Raw genomic sequence first — 19,362 nt, forward strand, 5'->3', positions numbered from 1 at the left:
GCACAGTAAAACCAAGTAATGGTCTGCTTTGAAACTGCATAAAGAGAACCCAAACCAACTATACTAATAAGTGGTATTTATAATGCCTTTGCATTTTCCAAAGTCCTTTATTATTTGCTGCATTCCATTTTATCCAAATGATGACAGATATAGGAAAATGAAGTATAGAAAAGTTGTTTCATAAACAAAAGATCAAACTTAACTAGTGGTGGAATCGAGGCTATAATTTGTTTGCTTATTCCTTGAGATGGTTAATTGTAGAGTGACCAGCTTGTCCAGGTTTGCTTAAAACTTTCCTGGTTTTATTCATTTTTTATTAAAACAATTTTTTATGTTTATTTTTGAGAGGTAGGGAGGGAAAGAGAGAGAAAGAGAGAGACAGAGTATGAATGTGGGAGGGACAGAGAGAGGAAGACACAGAATCCGAAGCAGGGTCCAGGCTGTGAGATGGCAGCATTTAGCCCGATGTGGGGCTCGAACCCACAAACTTTGAGATCATGACCTGAGCCAAAGTTGGACACTTAATTGACTGAGCCACCCAGACACCCCATATTTTTTATTTATATTCTAAAGTTTATTTATTTTTGAAAGAGAGAGTGAGTGTGCATGGGTATGTGCAAGTCAGGGAGGGACAGAGTGAGAGGGAGAGAGAGAGAATCCAAACTGCCAGCACAGAGCCTGACTTGGGCTTGATCTCACGAACCTCAAGATCAGAGATCATGACCTGAGCCAAAATCAAGAGTTGGATGCTTAACTTCCTGAGCCACCCAGGGACCCCCAAACTTTCCCAGTTTTAGCACTGACAGTCCTGTGTCCTGGGAAACCCCAAAGTCTGGGCAACTCAGAGTGGTTGGTCATCCTAATTAATTGTCACACTTTGTGGTCACCTGGGGATGGGAGTACAGTTGTCAAATAAAACAGAAGAAGGCACTCAGTTAAATCTGAATTTCAGATAAAAAACAATTAAAAAAATTTTTTAAAGTTTATTATTGTTGAGAGAGAGAGAGAGAGTGTGCATAAATGAGGGAGGGAGAGCGAATTCCAAGCAGGCTCTTGCACTGTTAGTGCAGAGCCCAACATGGGGCTTGAACCCATGAACTGTGAAATTATGCCTTGAGCCAAAATCAAGAGTCGGATGTTCAACCAACTGAGCCACCCAGGCGCCCTCGACTGAATTTTTACTACGTGATCCAGATCCTGCATGAGACATATGTACACTAAAATTTGTTCATTGTTTTTCTGAAATTCAAATTTAACCGGCTGTCTTCTGTTTTTATTTGTTAAATCTGACAGCCTTAAGTAAGAGTAAAGGGATGTTCTGATGTGTAAAAAGATCACTTAGCTGCTTTTTTGTGGAGACCTTAGGTTTTATACATTTATTTGCTTAAATAAATGCAGCATCTAGTAGTATTTGACTCTTGTTCTTTTAACTTTGTGGCTCGAGATGCCAGAGTTCAGGATGAATATATGGAACCGTATTGTGCTCAATGCGTTGAAACGTGTGTGTGTGTGTTGGTTGGTTTGAAGTGGTTCTTCACTTGGGAGGAAATTTAGCCAAGACGGATCGAGCCTTATCCCATCTTTGCTGGATCAGCCTGTCAAACACGGGCACATTCTCACAGACTGTCCATATCGCCTCTAGACTACGTTAAAAATCGCTGTTGTTAAGATAGTGCATTCACGTGATTCAAAATGAGAAGGAAGTAAAGGCTTTCCTTACTCGCTTCTTGGACCTCTTCATTTGCCCACCATGGAGATAGTCTGATCTGATTGGAAAAAATTAGAATTTTGGAAATAGACCTTAGAAATCTTGTTGAGTGGTCTTGCTTTTTTTTTTTTTTTTTAAAGCAAGGGAACCCTTGCTCTATCCCCCCCCCCCCCCCACAAGGGGGAAGAGTACCTTATGTAGAAGACAGAAATGGAATTGGGCTCCTCCTACATCTTCAATGTTTGATGGTTGTCACTGCTCTGAAATTGATTTCGGAGCCCTTAGCATCAGTACAGTTTAGTCTTACAGTAGATTTATTTGAATCCCATCAACATTTATGGTGAGAAAATTACAATTTGTTGACTTGGACAGGGTGTCATGGTAAGTGGTGGCAGAGCCGGGACTAGTATACTTGTGTATGTGTGTGTTGTGGTGTGTGTGTGTGTGTGTGTGTGTGTTTGAAACCCCCGTTCTATATCAAGCTGAGAAAGGTATAATAAGTTCCTTTGCCTAATTTCTATTTCCTATTTGATTCATTCAAGGTTCAACACTTTTCTTTTTTTAAAAAACATCTGGCTCAGACGTTAGAAAAGGAAGATAGGATAAAACTAGATTGAAAAAAAAAATGTGTCTTAGCCAGTTAGGGGAGTCAGGGGACTATATTGTGGTTCAAAGAGAATATTTGAGGCCTACTGTTATTTCAACTATTATGATAAAAGGATTGAAAAAGCTTAAAAATTACAGTGAATAACCGAAGATTATGTAAAGTTAGTTGACTCTGGTCAGCTGCTTTTTAATTTTTAATGTAAATATGTTTATGGCAAAGACTTGCTGAATTTTCCTCCCTCTCTCCCTCTTTCTTCCCTTTTCCCCTTCCCTCCCATTTCTTCCTCCTTACCCCCCTCCCTTCCAGTGTCTTCAGGGCCAGAATTTCATTTCCTGTGGTTAGAATAAACACAAGCTTAGGAGTTGTCTTAAAAAGAAAAGGACACAATTCTTATTTCCTCATAAAACTTTCTAGTTGTGAATTTGGAAGTTAATCTAATTCAGATGAAAATATGACTCAAACCTCTAATAATGCTTTTAGTAGACTTCCTGGTACAGAATTTCTTCACTTTTTTATTTGTTGTATTAAGGGAGTACTTAAATGGATTAATGGCCTCGATTTTTCAGCCATACAATCTAATAATCCATAGACCAGTAACAACTGTGGAGTCAGAGTTGAAATTTTCCAAGTTATTAATCACTGTATTAATATTGGAAGTTTTAGGAGAAATCCTTTGTGTTTCTTTCATTAAAAGGAAGGGTGAGGGGCACCTGGGTGGCTCAGTAGGTTGGATGTCTGTCTGATTTCGGCTCAGGTCATGATCTCACAGTCTGTGGGTTCGAGCCCCGTGTCAGGCCCTGCACTGACAACTCAGACCCTGGAGCCTGCTTCTGATTCTGTGTCTTCCTCTCTCTCTGCCACTCCCCTGCTCGTGCTCTGTCTCTCTCAAAAATAAATAAAACATTAAATAAAAAAAATAAAATTAAATGGCAGAAGCTTTGAGGAAAAAAATGTTAAAAACAACAACAACAACACATTCTCCTGAGCCAGAGATGCATTTTGTCATATTATTTCTGTTACGGTTTTAGCCTGGGGAAGCAGAGAAGCAAGCGTCCTCATCAGAGCCAGGGTCCTGCCTCTAAAGAAACTTTTTCCTGAGAGCAAGTCATTGCTGGTTGCATTTCTCATTACAACTCCTTAGAGCCTCGTTCTGGGAAGGAAATCTTTCTTTCTGCCCTTCTTGACCCAGTTTCTTATTTCAAAACAAATAATTTAGATAAGTTTTTGGGGACTTTTTTGGTTTATGTAAAATGTGACTTTTGTGCAAAGGAGTGTCTCTAAAGTAGTGAAGGACTCCACTTTTTTTCCTTTTATTATTATTAGTTTTTAAGTGTATTTATTTTGAGAGAGAGATTGAGAGAACGCGCGTGAGCATGAGTGGAGGAGGGGCAGAGAAATGGGGGAGAGAGAATCCCAAGCAGACAGCATACAGAGCCCCACTTGGGGCTTGATCTCAGGAACCTCGAGATCAGGACCTGAGTGGAAATCTAGAGATGCTTAACTGACTGAGTGACCGAGGCGCCCCGTCCCTGTTTTGTTTTTAACAATAAAGTATTAAGCCTAGAGTTCAGGGAGTGTGGAGGAATTAAAAAGCTTGGGTGGGAGTCAAACATACAGGTTAAAATTCTACTTCATCTGTTAGTTGTAAGTGCCTTTGGGCATGATCTGTTTGAAATTGGGTTTTTGTAACAATTCAGTGAGATGATATAAAGCTCCCCACACGGTGCTTGCGTTATTGGTACTCAGAATTGCTCATTTATTTTAAGTTTGGTGAAAAATTCAAGGCATATTTCATGCCAGCAAACACAGATACCTTGATATCCATTGGTGTACAATCCCCTTATTTATATACTATCTTAGAGATAACATGCTAAGCTGTATTTTTTTTTCCAGATATAAATATTTCTGGAGTGTCGATGCATGTTTGGGTTTTGTTGGCTATAAGGAAAATCCAGGTGGAAATAAGATTGGGTAATGGGCAGGATTAACCAAGAGATTGTGGAGAATCAAGATACCCCTCTGGAGCATTGTCTCGTCGCCTCCCCTCTTTCCTGGGGTGTTTTCTCTGCTCCCAGTGGATTTGTAGGAGAATTTCTAAGTGTTGGGCTTCTGCCCCTGCTCTGGGAGTTGGAGCTTGCAGGTGGTGTTTTGGAGGGAGGTGGTAGTGAGCAGACAGACGCGCTGTATTAGCGGAGTAACGTAATGGTGTTACTGGCCGCTTCCCTCCCGTGAACACTGTAGAAGTCGTGGATTCTGAGCCAGACTCCCATTTCCGTTGGTCAGTCCTGCGGCGCATGGAGATGAATGGCTTGAGATACTACTGTGCCCTCTCTCTCCTGTGCCTCAGAGGTTTTTGAAGTCTCTGTAGGCAGATGCAACCAGATCTAAGCAGGCAAAGCCATTTAATATGTGCGTATGAACATGATCCCTGTGGCAACCTACTTACTGGTTTTCCCTTCCCCCACAATACAGGCATTTACAGGTTTTTTCCTATTACTAAAGCACATGGTGTCTGTGGAAGCTTTTCATATGACTTGTAGCTTTTTTTTTTTTTTTTGGCTTTTAAAGAAAATTGGGGAGTTAATACAGGTTGTAGGACTATGATAATATTCCTTAACAAGTTAAAACATAAAATTTTACCTTTTTTTTAAAGTTTATTTTATTATTTATTTTGGGAAAGAGAGAGGAAGAGAGAGAATCCCAAGCAGGCTCTGTGCTGTGTGCCTGGAGCCTGGCGTGGGCCTTGATCCCACAAGTGGTGAGATCGTGACCCGAACCAAAACCAAGAGTCGGACACTTAACCGACTGAGCCACCCAGGCGCCCCAAAATTTTATCTTAACATCAGAATTTCGTATGTCTCCTGAGTGTATTATTTGAGGGTGATTTTGTAGGTGGGTGTTAATCTCCATTACCTGATGCACAGTTATTTTCAGAACCCCAGCTGCTCTGTCCTCAGCTTTCTGACAGTTACACACAAAATCCTATATGCCCTTCCTCCTCCTCCTCCTCCTCCTCCTCCTCCTCCTCCTCCTCCTCCTCCTCCACCTCCTCCTCCTCCTCCTCCACCTCCTCCTCCTCCTCCTCCACCTCCTCCTCCTCCTCCTCCACCTCCTCCACCTCCTCCACCTCCTCCACCTCCTCCACCTCCTCCACCTCCACAGTCCCCAGGTCTCCTGTGTTCTTCCTCTCAAGTGGTAGAAGCCACACAGAGAAGGAATTTTCTTAAACTCGATAGTTAGGATGATTTAAAGCAACTAACTGCTAAGGTGATGCAAGATGTGAGTGAATAACTTCTTTTGATGTAACAATCTCATTTTACGATTGTATTTGCTAAAAAAAAAAAAAAGGTTGTATTTGATGGGTCATTTTCTTTTAATATTGTTAAACTTGAGTCAGCTTGTTATTTTAATTAGCAGTTCTGGGAGTATAGTAAAGATGGAAGTTTTTATGTTTTTTATGGTGGGAAATTAATGTACTTTGACCCAAAATAGCTTCCTTTAAAATTTATAAATAATTGCTTAAAAACCTTGACCTGTCCATACTGTTGTCAGACATAAACCATGCAGGCCCGTATATACCTTTTTTTAAGAACTAGCAAGGTGCATGGAAGTCCCTTCAGGTCAACTGCAAGTACATATAACTAGTTTTAATGGCTGCCTCATCGTTCATACTGCGGATGTATATGTTCTTCAGCTTTTCCTTTGATTGATTTAGATCATTTTGTTTTCAGTTGTTTAGAGAAAATTTCCCACGAACAATTTACCGATACAGTAATTCGTTCATCAGGCAGCATCCAATGAGTAGATAGAAAGGAGCTCCAAAGAGCTCTGAAAGGTGAGGTTTCTATAGATCAAAGGGAGCAGAAATACGGAAGGTATACTGGGCATTTGCTGATTGTTTAAGGCAGGGTTACTTTTCTCATGTGGAGCAAAGGAACGTCTTGGAGCCAGTTCAGGTAACTTGCTGAGAGGGCAAGCGCCGACTGGTTGACCCAAGTCTTCTATTTCTCTGTGAGCTAACGGTGGAAGCTTAAGTTTTGGGTTGCTGACTTGGGTTTAGCCTGAGTGACTCCATCTTGGGCCTAATCTGGTTACTTTAACACAGTTTTTTGCCTCTGAAGTGATAGTGGCATGTCCTCCAAGCTTTGCCTTTAAATTGTACTGCTTACTGTTCCTTCTTGTTGCAGTCATCTATCCCCTTATTCCTGAAATACTTGAACATCAAGCTATGACTCTGCTTCTATCCTGTCATGATTCTTAGTGGTTTCAATATCTTCCCAGTTGAATTTCTTGACCTCCTGTCCTTAAATGATCTCATACTCTCCTTTGCTGTCCCTTTGTTATCACAACCTAGTCCTCTTCCTGAACAATAACTGTATGCCTTCTACACTGTCAGTCTCAAGCATTCGATTCAGACCATCACCTCCTTTTAGTAAGACAGTTCCATCTTGCTCTCTTTTAGTACCTCAGTGCCAACAGTTCTGTAACCCAATGCAGGACCTGATTGCCTTGATCTTGTCTCTTTTTCACAACCCCTTTACCTCCTTAGGAGCTATCCTTCCCTCGGCTTAAAACTCCCTGATTAGTCATTGTAGCCACTGCCTTGGAAATAGCCTTCATTTCCTTGTCTTCCTCCCCTTCCCCACGTTTTGTTCTGGTACTTGCTGGTAAAACCCTCTCCTGGGTTAATGCAGCTCTCTGTCTGATTCACATTTGTGCTCCACCAGCCGAACTTGGCTGGGAAGCACACAACAGCTGGGTGGGTCTCTCTTTACATCAGGACTCAGACCTCAGGCGGGCTTTAGGTGCTGCCGAGGGAGCCTACTGGCTCCTGCTCCATCTATTTTCCTGTTCTCCTAGATGATTATTTGATACTTTACTTCTCCTTAATTTTAAGTTTCTTTATTTTGAGAGGAGGGAGAAGGACGGAGAGAGAGAGAGAGAGAGAGAGACAGACACCCAAGCAGGCTCCGTGCTGTCAGTGCAGAGCCGAACACGGGGCTCGAACCCATGAACCGCGAGATCATTACCCCAGCCAAAATCAAGAGACGAATGCTTAACTGACTGAGCCACTTGGGTGCCCCTCTCTCCTTAATTTTCTAATATCTTTCTTTCTTCCTCCCTTTCAGCCAGTGATTTTGCTTCCTATTACTCTGAGAAGATAGAAGCACTCAGAAAAGAATCTTCTACTAGCTTCTGGTACCGCCCACATGCATCTGTGGCCCTGTTCCTCTGTAAGGCCAACCTCTTCCACTTGTGTGCTGTGTCTCACTCTCTGTTCTGCTTAATCTTCTTCTTCCTCTACTGGGTCATAGCCCTCAGTATGAAGACAAGCTATAACTATCTCTTATCTTTAAAACAAAAGAGTCTGCTTTGTCCTGTCCTAGTATCCATTTCTCTGTTCCTCTTTAAAGTGCTCCTCCTCTTCTTTCCTAAACTCTCTCCAGTTGGGCTTTGATCCTTAACACAGCTATTTTCAAGGTCAACAGTGACCTTCACACCTGTATGCATTTTTTCTTTTGTTTTCCTCTACGACGCTTGACTCTTTTTTCTTTTTAATTTGTAACAGCTCTTTGTATATTTTGTCATGTGTTTTTTCCTTTTGATTTTCAAACAGTTTCACCAGACAAATGTTAAATCTTTAAAATTTATGTAGAAGAGTAAATCTGTAAGAATTGATAAGAAAGTTTTGAAGCACATGCAGAGTGTCTTACTAGATATTTAAAATAGTAGTTCTCAAACAGTGCACATAAAACTTACATGGTAGTTGTTTAAAAGTGAGTCTGCCAGTTGAGTTTTCAGCTTATAGGGTAGGGAGGAAAGAATGGGAAGACCTGTCTGAGGAGCCTTCTGTTTAAATACACTCTAAGCAATTCTGGTATGATTGGTCCATGTATCACAGTTGAGAATCACTGTTGTAAATCTACTGTATTTGGAGGCATGACAAAGCAGTAGACAGGTCCAAGGAGCAGAATAATGTCTAGACACAGATCCGGTTGTGAACAAGAACTCACTGTTGAAGATGACGTTTTGGTCATTGAGAAAAGTGGGGTTGATTTAATAAGCAGTTCAGGTAATTCATCTGAAAGAAGAAGTTGGCTTTCTCCCTTGTACAATGTGGAAAAACAAACTCCATAATGATTAAAGGTCTAAATGTAAAAATTATGTAAATCCTGGAAAAAATACAGGAGGACAGTAGTTTAACCCTGGGATGGACAAGGCCTTCTTAAAGTGGATTGGAAATCTAAAAGTTGTGAAGGAAATGAACAGATTTAATTGTTCAGGTTTGTTTTCTGAAAGGTGATACTCATTCTAAGACGAGGCAACATAAGAGGGTACCTGTGACTGCTTTCCTAGTTCTAGATTTTCCACAGCCCCTTCAGCAAATAGGATGCAGTTGGCCAAAGGTTTGTTACTTTACCTTGTTTGTCTAAAACATTTTAGAAAAATTAAATGTCTTAATTGCATGTGGCTGGTACATGTAGGCTGCGTGTGATGCTACTGAACGCTTCCTCCTCGGCTCTCCCAACGCTTGGCTTTCATGGTCCTGCCCTCTCCAGGTTCTGCTTTTATTGGTCTCGCCAGTGGGATTTTGCTCTTCAGTCTTGGCTTTGGTTTCCCTCCAGAGTTTTCTGTCCTTGAACTTGATCTCGGAGATTTCCTACCTTGTCCTCCTCCATCTGATTATGGCCCTAAAAGGTGTGCTTCCAGCTCTGATCCCTCTTAACTCCCATAGTTTCTATGTTTGGATGACTCACAGGCATCTTAAACTCCTTAGTGTCAAGACTTGCATTCGTCTCCTTCCCACCAGCCATCCAGCTGCTGACCAGCTACTTCTCGTGTCTCTGTCTCACTTGAAGGCACCCAAGTCATTTCCCTTCTTTCACTGCAGCTCCTCTCATTCGGGACTTTCCTCGCTAGGATTCTGATCCACCTGCACTGTGTTAAGAAAGATTTCAGTTGTTGGGAAGGCCTGGAGGAACAGTGGCTGCTGCCACCCTCTGGGCAGTTGGGCAATTGGGAGCTGGGAATCCTAGCTGCTGGCTTCCCGTCACACACGTTAGTCACCCTACTCCCAGGAGCAGAGGGTTATTTTCAACTCTGGTTCATCTGATCGCGTTGCCTCATGTTTCTGCTGCCTTTGGCTGACAGCCGACTTTCTTTTTTTTTAATAATTTTTTTAACGTTTATTCATTTTTGAGAGAGAGAGAGAGATGGAGGGAGAGAGAGGGAGAGAGAGAGAAAGATAAAGCATAAATGGGGGAGGGGTAGAGAGAGAGGGAGACAGAATCCGAAGCAGGCTCCAGGCTCTGAGCTGTAGCTGTCAGCACAGAGCCCGACGTGGGGCTCGAACCCACAAACTTTGAGATCATGACCTAAGCCGAAATCAGACGCTGAACCGACTGAGCCACGTAGGCGCCCCATGGTTAACTAATTTTCTAAAACACTGGAATGCAGTGTACAATGGAACGCCCATGAAGTTTCTTCTCAGCATTAAAGGACCTAAGGATTTGACTTTAATGCCCTGCCCCTGTCTCCTCACCCCCACCCTGCTCCACTGGAACTCCTGCTGCTTCTGGTGCTTATTCAAATTATGTGGTGTCCTTTGTTTAAAAATCTCTATCCCCCCACCCCTCAATCCCTTTGCTAGTAGTACTACCCTGTCTTGATCCCTATTGCTCTGTGCTGAGTTTTGGAATTGAGATGTATGACCCCTCCAGCAGTGTTCTTTTTCAAGGTTGTTTTGGCTGTTCTGGCTACTTTGAATTTCCGTGCAAATTTTAGCTTGAAAGATTCTGTATCAAAGCCAGTAGAGATTTTGATAAGGATTGTGTTGAATCTGTGCACCGGTTTGGAGAATGTTGTCATTTTAACAGTAGTAAGTCTTACAGTCCATATATAGCAGATGTTTTTCCATTTATTTAGGCTTTCAATATCTTTAAAGTGTTTTCTGGCTTTCATAGTAAACTTCTTGTTATATCTTATCCTAAGTATTATTTCTGATAAATATAATTGCTTTAGCCTAATTTTCTGATTGTTCATTGCTACTGTATAGAAATACAATTGATCTGTATATATTCATCGTCCACGCTGCGACTTTTGCTGAGCTGCTTATTAGTTCTATTAGTTTTTTAATGGATTAGTTAGGATTTTCTGTACAGTCATCATACAGTCATTATCTGCAGATAAGATTTTTTTTATTACAGTGTTATTTTTTAATTCAAAACACAGACATGTGAAATAAAATTTCAGGGAGAATACTTAGGTAACATCCTTCCCCTGGATTATTGAGATACATTTTATTCTTTGCAGCTCTGATGTCCTGGAAGTAGTAGGACCATTTGTCTTTTTGTTTTGTTTTTAAATGTTTATTTATTTTGAGAGTGAGAGAGAGAGAGAGAGAGAGAGAGAGAGAGAGAGAGAATCCAAAGCAGGCTCCACATTGTCAGCACAGAGCCCAACATGACACGGGGCTCGATCTCATGAACTGTAAGGTCAAGACCTGAGCCAAAATCAGGAGTCAGAAGCTTAACTGACTGAGTCTCCCAGGTACCCCAGGACCGTTTATTTTTTATTGTGCCATTTTCCTAAATAGAGACTTTCAATGGGTCCCCTTTAATGGCATAAATCTAGATTCTCTGGACTCTTCCTCCAGATGACTTGTCAAAGAAAACAGTGTGGAACGGTGAACAGAGCCTGGGGACTATTTGAGGGTCGTGGCTTCTCACCAGCTTTGTGTGGGCAAATTTGGAGGTGTTCTTTATCTTGTAAAATTGCAGAGTTGGACATCTACTTTATTTTTGAAGGTTTTATTTATTTAAAAAAAAATTTTTTTAATGTTTTTATTTTTGAGAGAGAGAGAGAGAGAGAGAGAGAGAGAGAGACAGAGTGTGAGCCGGGGAGGGGCAGAGAGAGGGAGACACAGAATCGGAAGCAGGCTCCAGGCTCTGAGCTGTCAGTACAGAGCCCGACACGGGGCTTGAACCCACGGACTGTGAGATCATGCCCTGAGCCAAAGTCGGACGCTTAACTGACTGAGCCACCCAGGCACCCCTTTAGGGTTTTATTTTTTAAGTAATCTCTGTACCCAGCGTGGGACTTGAACCCACAACCCTGAGATCAAGAGTTGTTTGCTCTATTGACCAAGCCAGCCAGGCATCTCTGGACTTTTAATTTTTCCCTTAGTTCTTTGAACGTGTTTATGATAGCTGCTTTGATGTCTTGTCTGAGTCTGACATTTGGGCCCTCTTGTGGACAGTTTCTGTTGCCTGCTTTCTCCCACTGTGTTTGGGTCTTCCTTTGCTGTCTGTTTGTATGCCCCATAATTTTTTGCTGTAAGCTGTACATTTCAGCATTTCTGAATGCTGACTCCCCTCCCCCTTTCCCCTGGCTTCTTGCTGTTGTGCTGCTTGCTTGCCTATTTGTTTAGTGACTTGGCTGGCTTTCCAGCCAAGTTTCACTGCAGTTTCCACCCCCCACCCCCCGCTTGGGAGCACACAGAGTGCCCTTGAAGTGCCCTCTTTAGGGGATGACAGCATGGTTTTAGTAGGACGCTCTTTAACTATTTTCTTTCTCTGATCTCCTTGTTAAACTTCTGCCAAGTTCACGTCCAGCAGTTATTCTCCGCTGATAGCTAGCTGATTGCCTTGTTGTATTGGACAGAGCCCTGGGCCGTAAATTGCCTCACCGTGTGATCCAGTCAAATTATATGGCCTTTGTAAAGGGGCTGTGTTTGAGGCCACTCTTTGAGCTGTCCTGACTCCAGAAGGGCTCTTCTTAGGTTCTCTTTTCCCTGATTCCATGAAACTTCTATTTACTCCTTCCTTGCTCTCCTGGAACTACCAGCCTCGGCCGAATCGCTCCTCACCAAGGTCTCCATTGTTTTCCTCAGCGCCACTAGGCCTGAGCTCCCTGTTCTCTGTTCTGACGAAAGTCAGCCCACTTGGGGGTTGCTAAGGGGCTCTCTGTCCTTACAGCCTGCTTTGGCCGGAGAGGAACCCGTGTGCCATTGCTCCAGAGCCAGGGGCAGGGACAGCAGCCTGGCCTGTGTTCTGGGAGTGAGGTGCTGGGCTGTGGCTGTCGCCACTGGTCTTCTCTGGAGCTTTGCTCTCTGTCTGGACGTTATCGACAGGCTGAGGCAAGGGTAACTGGTGCCCAGCGTTCTTGGCCTGCTGTGCCCGCAGTAGAGCTTCCTCACATTTCTTGGCCACATTTGCCTGGAATAGAATTTCTACAGCATGGAGTTGGGGAGAGGAGCTGAGCATGCTAGAAATCTTAACCCCTGGGTTTGAAGCTGGATGGAGTCATTAGTAGTTTGCTTCAGTTTCGTTTCTTCAAAAATGATGTTGTTACCTACCTACCACACAAAGGAGTGTTTCCTCTTGAGTGCTCAGTTTCCCTCCGATAGGCATGTGGCCCACTCTCTCTCTTCCTTGTAAGCCTCTGCTCGGATATCACTGGCCCTAGAACAGGGTTCTCCCACAGAGAAACGGGACACCGAGGCTTTCTTTGTCCAGGAAGCAACTTTGTTCGTCGTGCCGGCACGGGCTCAGTGGGTTTGTACCTGAAAAACTGAGCCCCAAGTACAACGGGTTGTAGCCTTTTATGCAATTTCTACTTCTTTGTGTCCCATATATGGTGACGCATATAGTCCGATTGGACATAGTCCAAGTTACAGAGTCGTGTCAGAGCTATGCATATGTGTAGAGAAGTTGATTGGGCCACGTTGCACGTTGCCTTCCTTTGTTCTGAGAAGGCCTTACCGCGTTCCTTAGAGAGGGACTCTGCCACAGCCCGGGCGGCTCTTGTGGGCCCCTCATAGAGCGTCTCTCCAGCCTTGCCCATTCACCTCGTGTTTCCCTTCCCTGGTTCATTTTTCCTCCAGGGATTTGCCGACACTTGGCATACGTATGTATATTTGTTTGTCCGCTGCTCCCAGCGACTGTGTGGACTCCATGAGAGGACGTTCACTGTTGTATTTCCTGTACTTAGGACAGTATCGGACACATAGTAGATTGTCAACAAATCTGATGATATAAGTATAAAGACCAAGGTTTACAGCCTCCTTGCTTCACCATCCAACCGGCCTAAATTGGAAAATATCACACAAGAAGTGGATTCTGTGTTGTTTGCCAACTCCAGTTGCTTGTTGCTGCCTAGAGAGAGGGAATGGGGCCCACTGGGAAAGAATGCAGTGATTATTTAATAGTGGCTGCCGAGCCACGAGGGAGGAAATGGTGTATACCGTTGCGTTCCCTAGGGAAGTAAGGAGATTGCCAGGAAGAGGAAATCGGTACGTTTTTGGTGTGGATTCTGATGTAGGTCTTCTGGCTTGCTCCTTCTTCACCACTTGGCGTTAGGTTGGAAAAGCCACCTGTTTATAGAATGATGTGGAAAGAGATACAAGACACTTGGAAGACACTCACATGTACCGTATCGGGGTGGACAGGACATTGCTGGAGGCCAATACTTGCTGCTGCTTGATTGGAAAAAAATATCTTCACTTGCCCACCTAATATGAAGGATTTTTCTTTAAAGTTACTTAAAAATGATTTTGAACTAATACCTTTCTTTCTCTTCCTTCTAGATTCTTATGGAAATCTGTTAATTCTACTTTTTGAGCACTTATGAATAACCACGTATCTTCAAAACCATCTACCATGAAGCTAAAACAGACCATCAACCCCATTCTTTTGTATTTCATACATTTTATAATATCACTTTATACTGTTATAACATACATTCCATATTATTTTTTGTTTGAGACAAGACAAGAAAAATCAAACCGAATTAAAGCAAAGCCTGTGAATTCAAAACCTGAGTCTGCATACAGATCTGTTAACAGTTTGGATGGTTTGGCCTCCGTATTATACCCCGGATGTGATACACTAGATAAAGTCTTTATGTATGCAAAAAACAAATTTAAGGACAAAAGACTCTTGGGGACACGTGAAATTTTAAATGAGGAAGATGAAGTACAACCAAATGGAAAAATTTTTAAAAAGGTAAGGCGATCTTTCATTGCCTTTTGTTTTTCCTCTCAGTAAAAGTGTGCTTGTAGAAATGGCGGCAAGGGACCAGGTACAGCCTGCTTCTCTTGGACGTTGCTGATGTGGCGGGAGGAGCAGGGTAGGAAGGGGACCTGACTGTGCCCTGACCTCCTTCTGTACTCTCTTGCACAGATTGGTCTGAGTTTTCACAAACCATTGAGACTGCCCACTGAGCCTGAATGTCTAACGTGGCTTGGAATAGAATGTCTACAGCAGTTTTGGGTCTGAAACCTTATTCCTGGGTAGTTACACAAGCGCTTGTGTGTGCTTGAGATGGTTCTGGGTTTTGGGATGTGGGGCCTGCTGTTTCTGATTTTAATGTAGGTTCTGTTGGGGGCTTTATGTCTTGGTACTTTGACAGTGGCAATGCATGTTTTGTAAAGAATTTTCTTTGGGACGCCTGGGTGTCTCAGTTGGTTGAGCGTCTGACTTCGGCTCAGGTCATGATTTCATGGCCTGTGAGTTCAAGCCCTGCATCAGGCTCTGTGCTGACTCTTTCAAAAATAAACATTAAAAAAAAATTAGAAAAAGAAAAAATTTTCACAAATATAGACAAGCCTGCCATTGTTGATTTGAAACAGGATAAGATATCCTTAGAGAAAATATAAAGATAGTGGTTAAGAACCTGGATTCCAGATCCACACTATGGGTTTGGATCTCAGCTTTGCCACTTAACTAGCTGTGTGACTTTGTAAAAGTTATTTAACAAATCGGCCTCAGTTTCTTTATCTGTAACGTGAAGATAATGATTATTGCTGATATTTATTAGCATTTCGTAGGAGTCAGGCTATTTTAAGTGTTTTACATATATCAAGTTATTTAAGACTTAAAATAGCCATATGAGTTAGTGTTATCCTTGTTACTTTACAGATGACAGCACAGAGGCATAGATGGAGAATGTACACGGGGACATTTCAGTTAGCAAGTAGTAAAGTGAAGATTAGAACCTGCTCCATACTTCGTAAATGCCAGCTCTCAGACTTGTCGAGAGGATAAATTGAATGTGTGTGCACATATAAACACATGTGTGTAGATAGTTTGTGGCATCTGGGGTAAATGCCCTACATTGCATTAGTACTATTGTCTTGAGAATTTGGTGGACAAAATTATATGAATGAATACAGTACATATCACCAAGCAGTGCAACACTCTGAAGGGTAAGGAGTACAGAAAGGGCACGAAAATGCTGGTTTTGAACTTGGATAGACGATTTTTTTTTTTTTAACGTTTATTTTTGAGAGAGAGAGAATGTGAAGCCCAACGCTGGGCTTGAACTCACAAATGGAACCGTGAGATCATGATCTGAGCTGAAGTCAGACGCTTAACCCACTGAGCCACCCAGGTGCCCTGACACATGACTTTCTTATAAGCAGTTCTTAAAGTCCCAGTAGGTAAAAACTGAAGATAATTTTTTTTATTGTTTTAAAATTTATTTTGAGAGAGAGAGCACACGAAAGCAGGAGAGGGGCAGGGAGAGAGAGAAAGAGCGTGAGAGAGAATATCCCAAGCAGGCTTATCACCACCATCAGTGCAGAGCCCAACAACAGGGCTCCATCTCACAAACCCATGAGAGCTGAAACTAAGAGTCGGTTGTTTAACCAACTGAGTCACCCAGGCGCCCCAAGATACACAATTTTTTTAGAAGCAGTAAGATGATCTGTAGCTGTTTGATAATTTGGTCAGGTTATATGTTTAGTACGTATGTAGGCGAAGTTGTTCTTTCCTCTTACTCTTTTTTCCATCCACATCCTGTCTCCAGCTGCTTTTTTTTCCTGTTAGTCACGAAGGAACCTCTCAGGTTTGGGGGAGAGTTCAAATAATCACACCATGGAATGAAATACTCAGAGCTTCTCCTGGGATGTTCCTTAACTTACCAGCCTGTTAATTTCGGCACTTATCCATACAAATTCTGTAGTCCTTTTCTTCTAAACATGAAGGAGGTGGCAAGCAAGTTAACATCAGTAACTCCTAGAAATTAAAACATGATTTTAAGTCTAGACAACAGAACCTGTAAGTGTTCATCCCCTCTAAGCAGAGTGATCTTTTATCTTGTTTTGCCTGGAGCCGTCCTTGTTTTATCTTGCTTTGCCTGTCACGTTAACAGTGTAGTGGCTTGGGGAAATGATAGGGTCACTCTACTTTTAAGGCATATTCTCTCTTCTGCTGACTTAGATGAATTGTTTTCTATTAAGTTCACTTAAGGTCTATCTGGAGTTAATAGCACATTTCTTGAAACGGAAATCATGAAGTTACCTATGTTTGTTTATTCTTCTAGCCTATAGATTTTAACTTCTAAAACATATTTTATCATAATGGTATCTGATATTTAGTTGCCATATTTACTTTTTATGAAATACCATCCTTGATTTTGTCTTTGAGAGATCTGGCAGTTATACAGGGTACCAAAAACACTTACACTTTTTTAGGTGCTAAAGTTTTCCACTCCTCTCCCTTCTCTTAAAAACATTCATTTTGTTTGTTTGCTGATCTAATGCTATTTGAATTCAAAGATTGGTTCTCTTGTTTTTAATCTCAGCATATGTAGCAGAAGTCCTCCTTTAGCAGGAGGGTTAATTTTTTTCTCCAGAATTACACATGTGTTATAGGCATTTTATAAGACTGGCACTATTTTTCAGTCCTCACAGTAGCAAACTAGCTTCCAAGTATGTGAACAGGAAATCAGTGTGGTAGACGTGAGATTCCTTCTTACTTCAGGTATCAGTGTAATTAGGACAAAATAAAATCCTAGAGCTATCAGAGTTTCTCCTTCAACGTGGCCAGATAACACAACGGATGCAAGGAAAGTTTTTCCCTGTCGCGCGCGCGCGTGTGTGTGTGTGTGTGTGTGTGTGTGTGTGTGTGTGTGTGTAGCCTTTTCCTCCCTGTCCTGCCTGCGGTGTCTTTGTTGTCCTCATTTACTCAACAAAGAAATATTTGAACTCAGACAGGAGAGTTGAAAAGGAAAACACTTGTAGTCGGCTGCCTTCTCTGTCTGTATCATGTTACTGTCAGGTCTGTCTGCCATGCGATGGGCATTTGTGATTCATTGGACTTTTTCGGGAGGGCTCTATGTAAATAAACTCTGATATAGAAAATGTCGTATTTGAAATGAGGCTAATTGGGAAAAAATTAATTTTTAGGTTTCGTGTGTAGTAAACGAATCACATGTTTTCTGTTAGCCTTACTCAAGAAGAAAGTGCCACACCACTGATTAGCTAAGACTCTGGTTTTCTCGGTCTGTGTTGTAACTCTAACATTGGACTGTGGGTATCTCAACTGGGTGTTATAAACATGCTGGGTTTTTTTTTGACGTTTTGGTTTCTTGTTTACACCCACTGTATTGCAGCAGAAGCAGCCTCTGCTCTGACAGAGTAAAAGGGGGATATTTCACAACAGGTGTTTAGGTAGATGTAAGAGTGGAGTTGCTTAGGGTAATGTGGCTTCTGTTCGGAATGCTTCCCAACTAGAGCGCAGACGTGTTTGTGAGTGATGAAATGTACCGTCATTCAGTAGTTTCCCTATTTGACAGTAATCTTGAATTGGGAAAGCCAGCCAATGATGTAGCAGTATCTCTACGTTTCCTTCCTTCTTGTTTTGGGGGCTGAGCTTTGGGGATTAACCCTAGAATGTATCTGATATAGTTGAAACAAAGATACCCAGACCTTTATTTCAAATAAATGAACTCTGAAGCTTTGTTTCCATCATATCCTAAGTCAGTTTTGAGCTCCCAAGGGAAGATAAGCAGAGAAGTCAGTGGTGATGATTCTACTCTGATTATGCCCATGGTAGTGTGGCCTTCTGCTTCACTAAGACCGGTCTCTCGGGGGGGGGCCACAAAGAGAAAAACAAAAGGCAGAGAAGCAGAGGCTGCTATGTTCTTGAGGCTTGGCAAGCTTTTCCAGAAGTCTCCTCTGGCTGTATGAAACTGCGGCGGGCCCTGAGCACCTGGGACCCGTGTCAGCCTCTCCCAACACCAGCCTTCCTGGCCGCGAATGCATTGAATGCATCGTACTAAGGTCTTTGAAAATTAAGAACAGTGAAGGATTGATTTCCAGAGCGTCTTTAAAATACATGGACCTGAAATAGAACAAAGTTGCAAAGAAAAAAAATAATTTTACAGTGAAATAAAAAGGAGCATGAGGCCAGCTCAGACATTTAATAATCTACCCACCAGAAACACTGTATTTTACACACATTAGAGAGAAGAAAGTAAAAGAGATCATGTAATCATAGTGCTTAGAAAGAGAAGATTTCACTATGCTATGCTATTCTTTGTAAATTGATCCAAAAAGATCATAGAAATACTCGTTTCTGCTCTTGGAAATTGACTTAGCTTGCCTCTTCCGCAGTGCCTACTTTTGTGTTATTGCTTATTCCAGAGTCATTCATATATATATATATATATATATATATATATATATATATATATATGAATATATATATAAATCTATTTGCATATGTGTATGGTATTTATTTTCTGACCCGTTAGGACATTTACATCCTAATTTATAGAAAAAACAATGGGCAGTCTCTTGGCCAGGGTTCGTGTTTCGGTTGTTGGAGTGCTCTCCCCAGCCAGAACCTTGGCTTTCCTTTCCATGCTTGTTTCTCTCCTGGTCAGCCCGTTTGTGAGAGGCACCGCCGGGTAACAAATGGCTCGAGCCAAAGAACCAGGAGTCTGATCCCCCCCCCCTTAATAGTTCCCCCATCCCCCTTTTTACGGGTCTTCTGCTTCCACGCTTGCCCCTACTCTAACCCATGCACACTCAGCAGTTGAAAGGATCTTTTACAAATGTCAATCAGGCCACTGTTCTCACCTGCACAGTGACAGCCGCCTCCTTCTGTAGCATCCTCGGAGCGCTGTAATTTAGTCCTTAGATTCTGGAATGAGCCTGTCCGGGTTTGCATTCCGGTCCTACGTAGGCTGTGTGATTTTTGAGCAAGTTATGCTTACTCTCTCTACGCCTTGGTGTCTCATTGGTAAAATAGGGCTAATA

The 19,362-nt window shown here is 42.2% G+C and overlaps 1 protein-coding gene across 3 annotated transcripts in view; it reads left to right on the forward strand.

Moving 5' to 3' along the window:
• ACSL3 (acyl-CoA synthetase long chain family member 3) overlaps positions 1-19,362 on the forward strand; it is a 74,748-nt gene that overhangs the window by 25,469 nt on the left and 29,917 nt on the right. For 2 of the 3 annotated variants that reach the window (XM_027049465.2, XM_027049436.2), the window contains one exon: positions 13,903-14,320. In XM_027049465.2, coding sequence (XP_026905266.2) covers positions 13,943-14,320 — 378 coding nt within the window. In that variant the 5' untranslated portion in view covers positions 13,903-13,942. Of the gene's footprint in view, positions 1-7,444; positions 7,550-13,902; positions 14,321-19,362 lie in introns of all 3 variants that reach the window. The other variant, XM_027049446.2, reaches the window with a different exon arrangement.

This window comes from Acinonyx jubatus, chromosome C1 (genome assembly GCF_027475565.1).
Source record: "Acinonyx jubatus isolate Ajub_Pintada_27869175 chromosome C1, VMU_Ajub_asm_v1.0, whole genome shotgun sequence".
NCBI classification, from domain to species: domain Eukaryota; kingdom Metazoa; phylum Chordata; class Mammalia; order Carnivora; family Felidae; genus Acinonyx; species Acinonyx jubatus.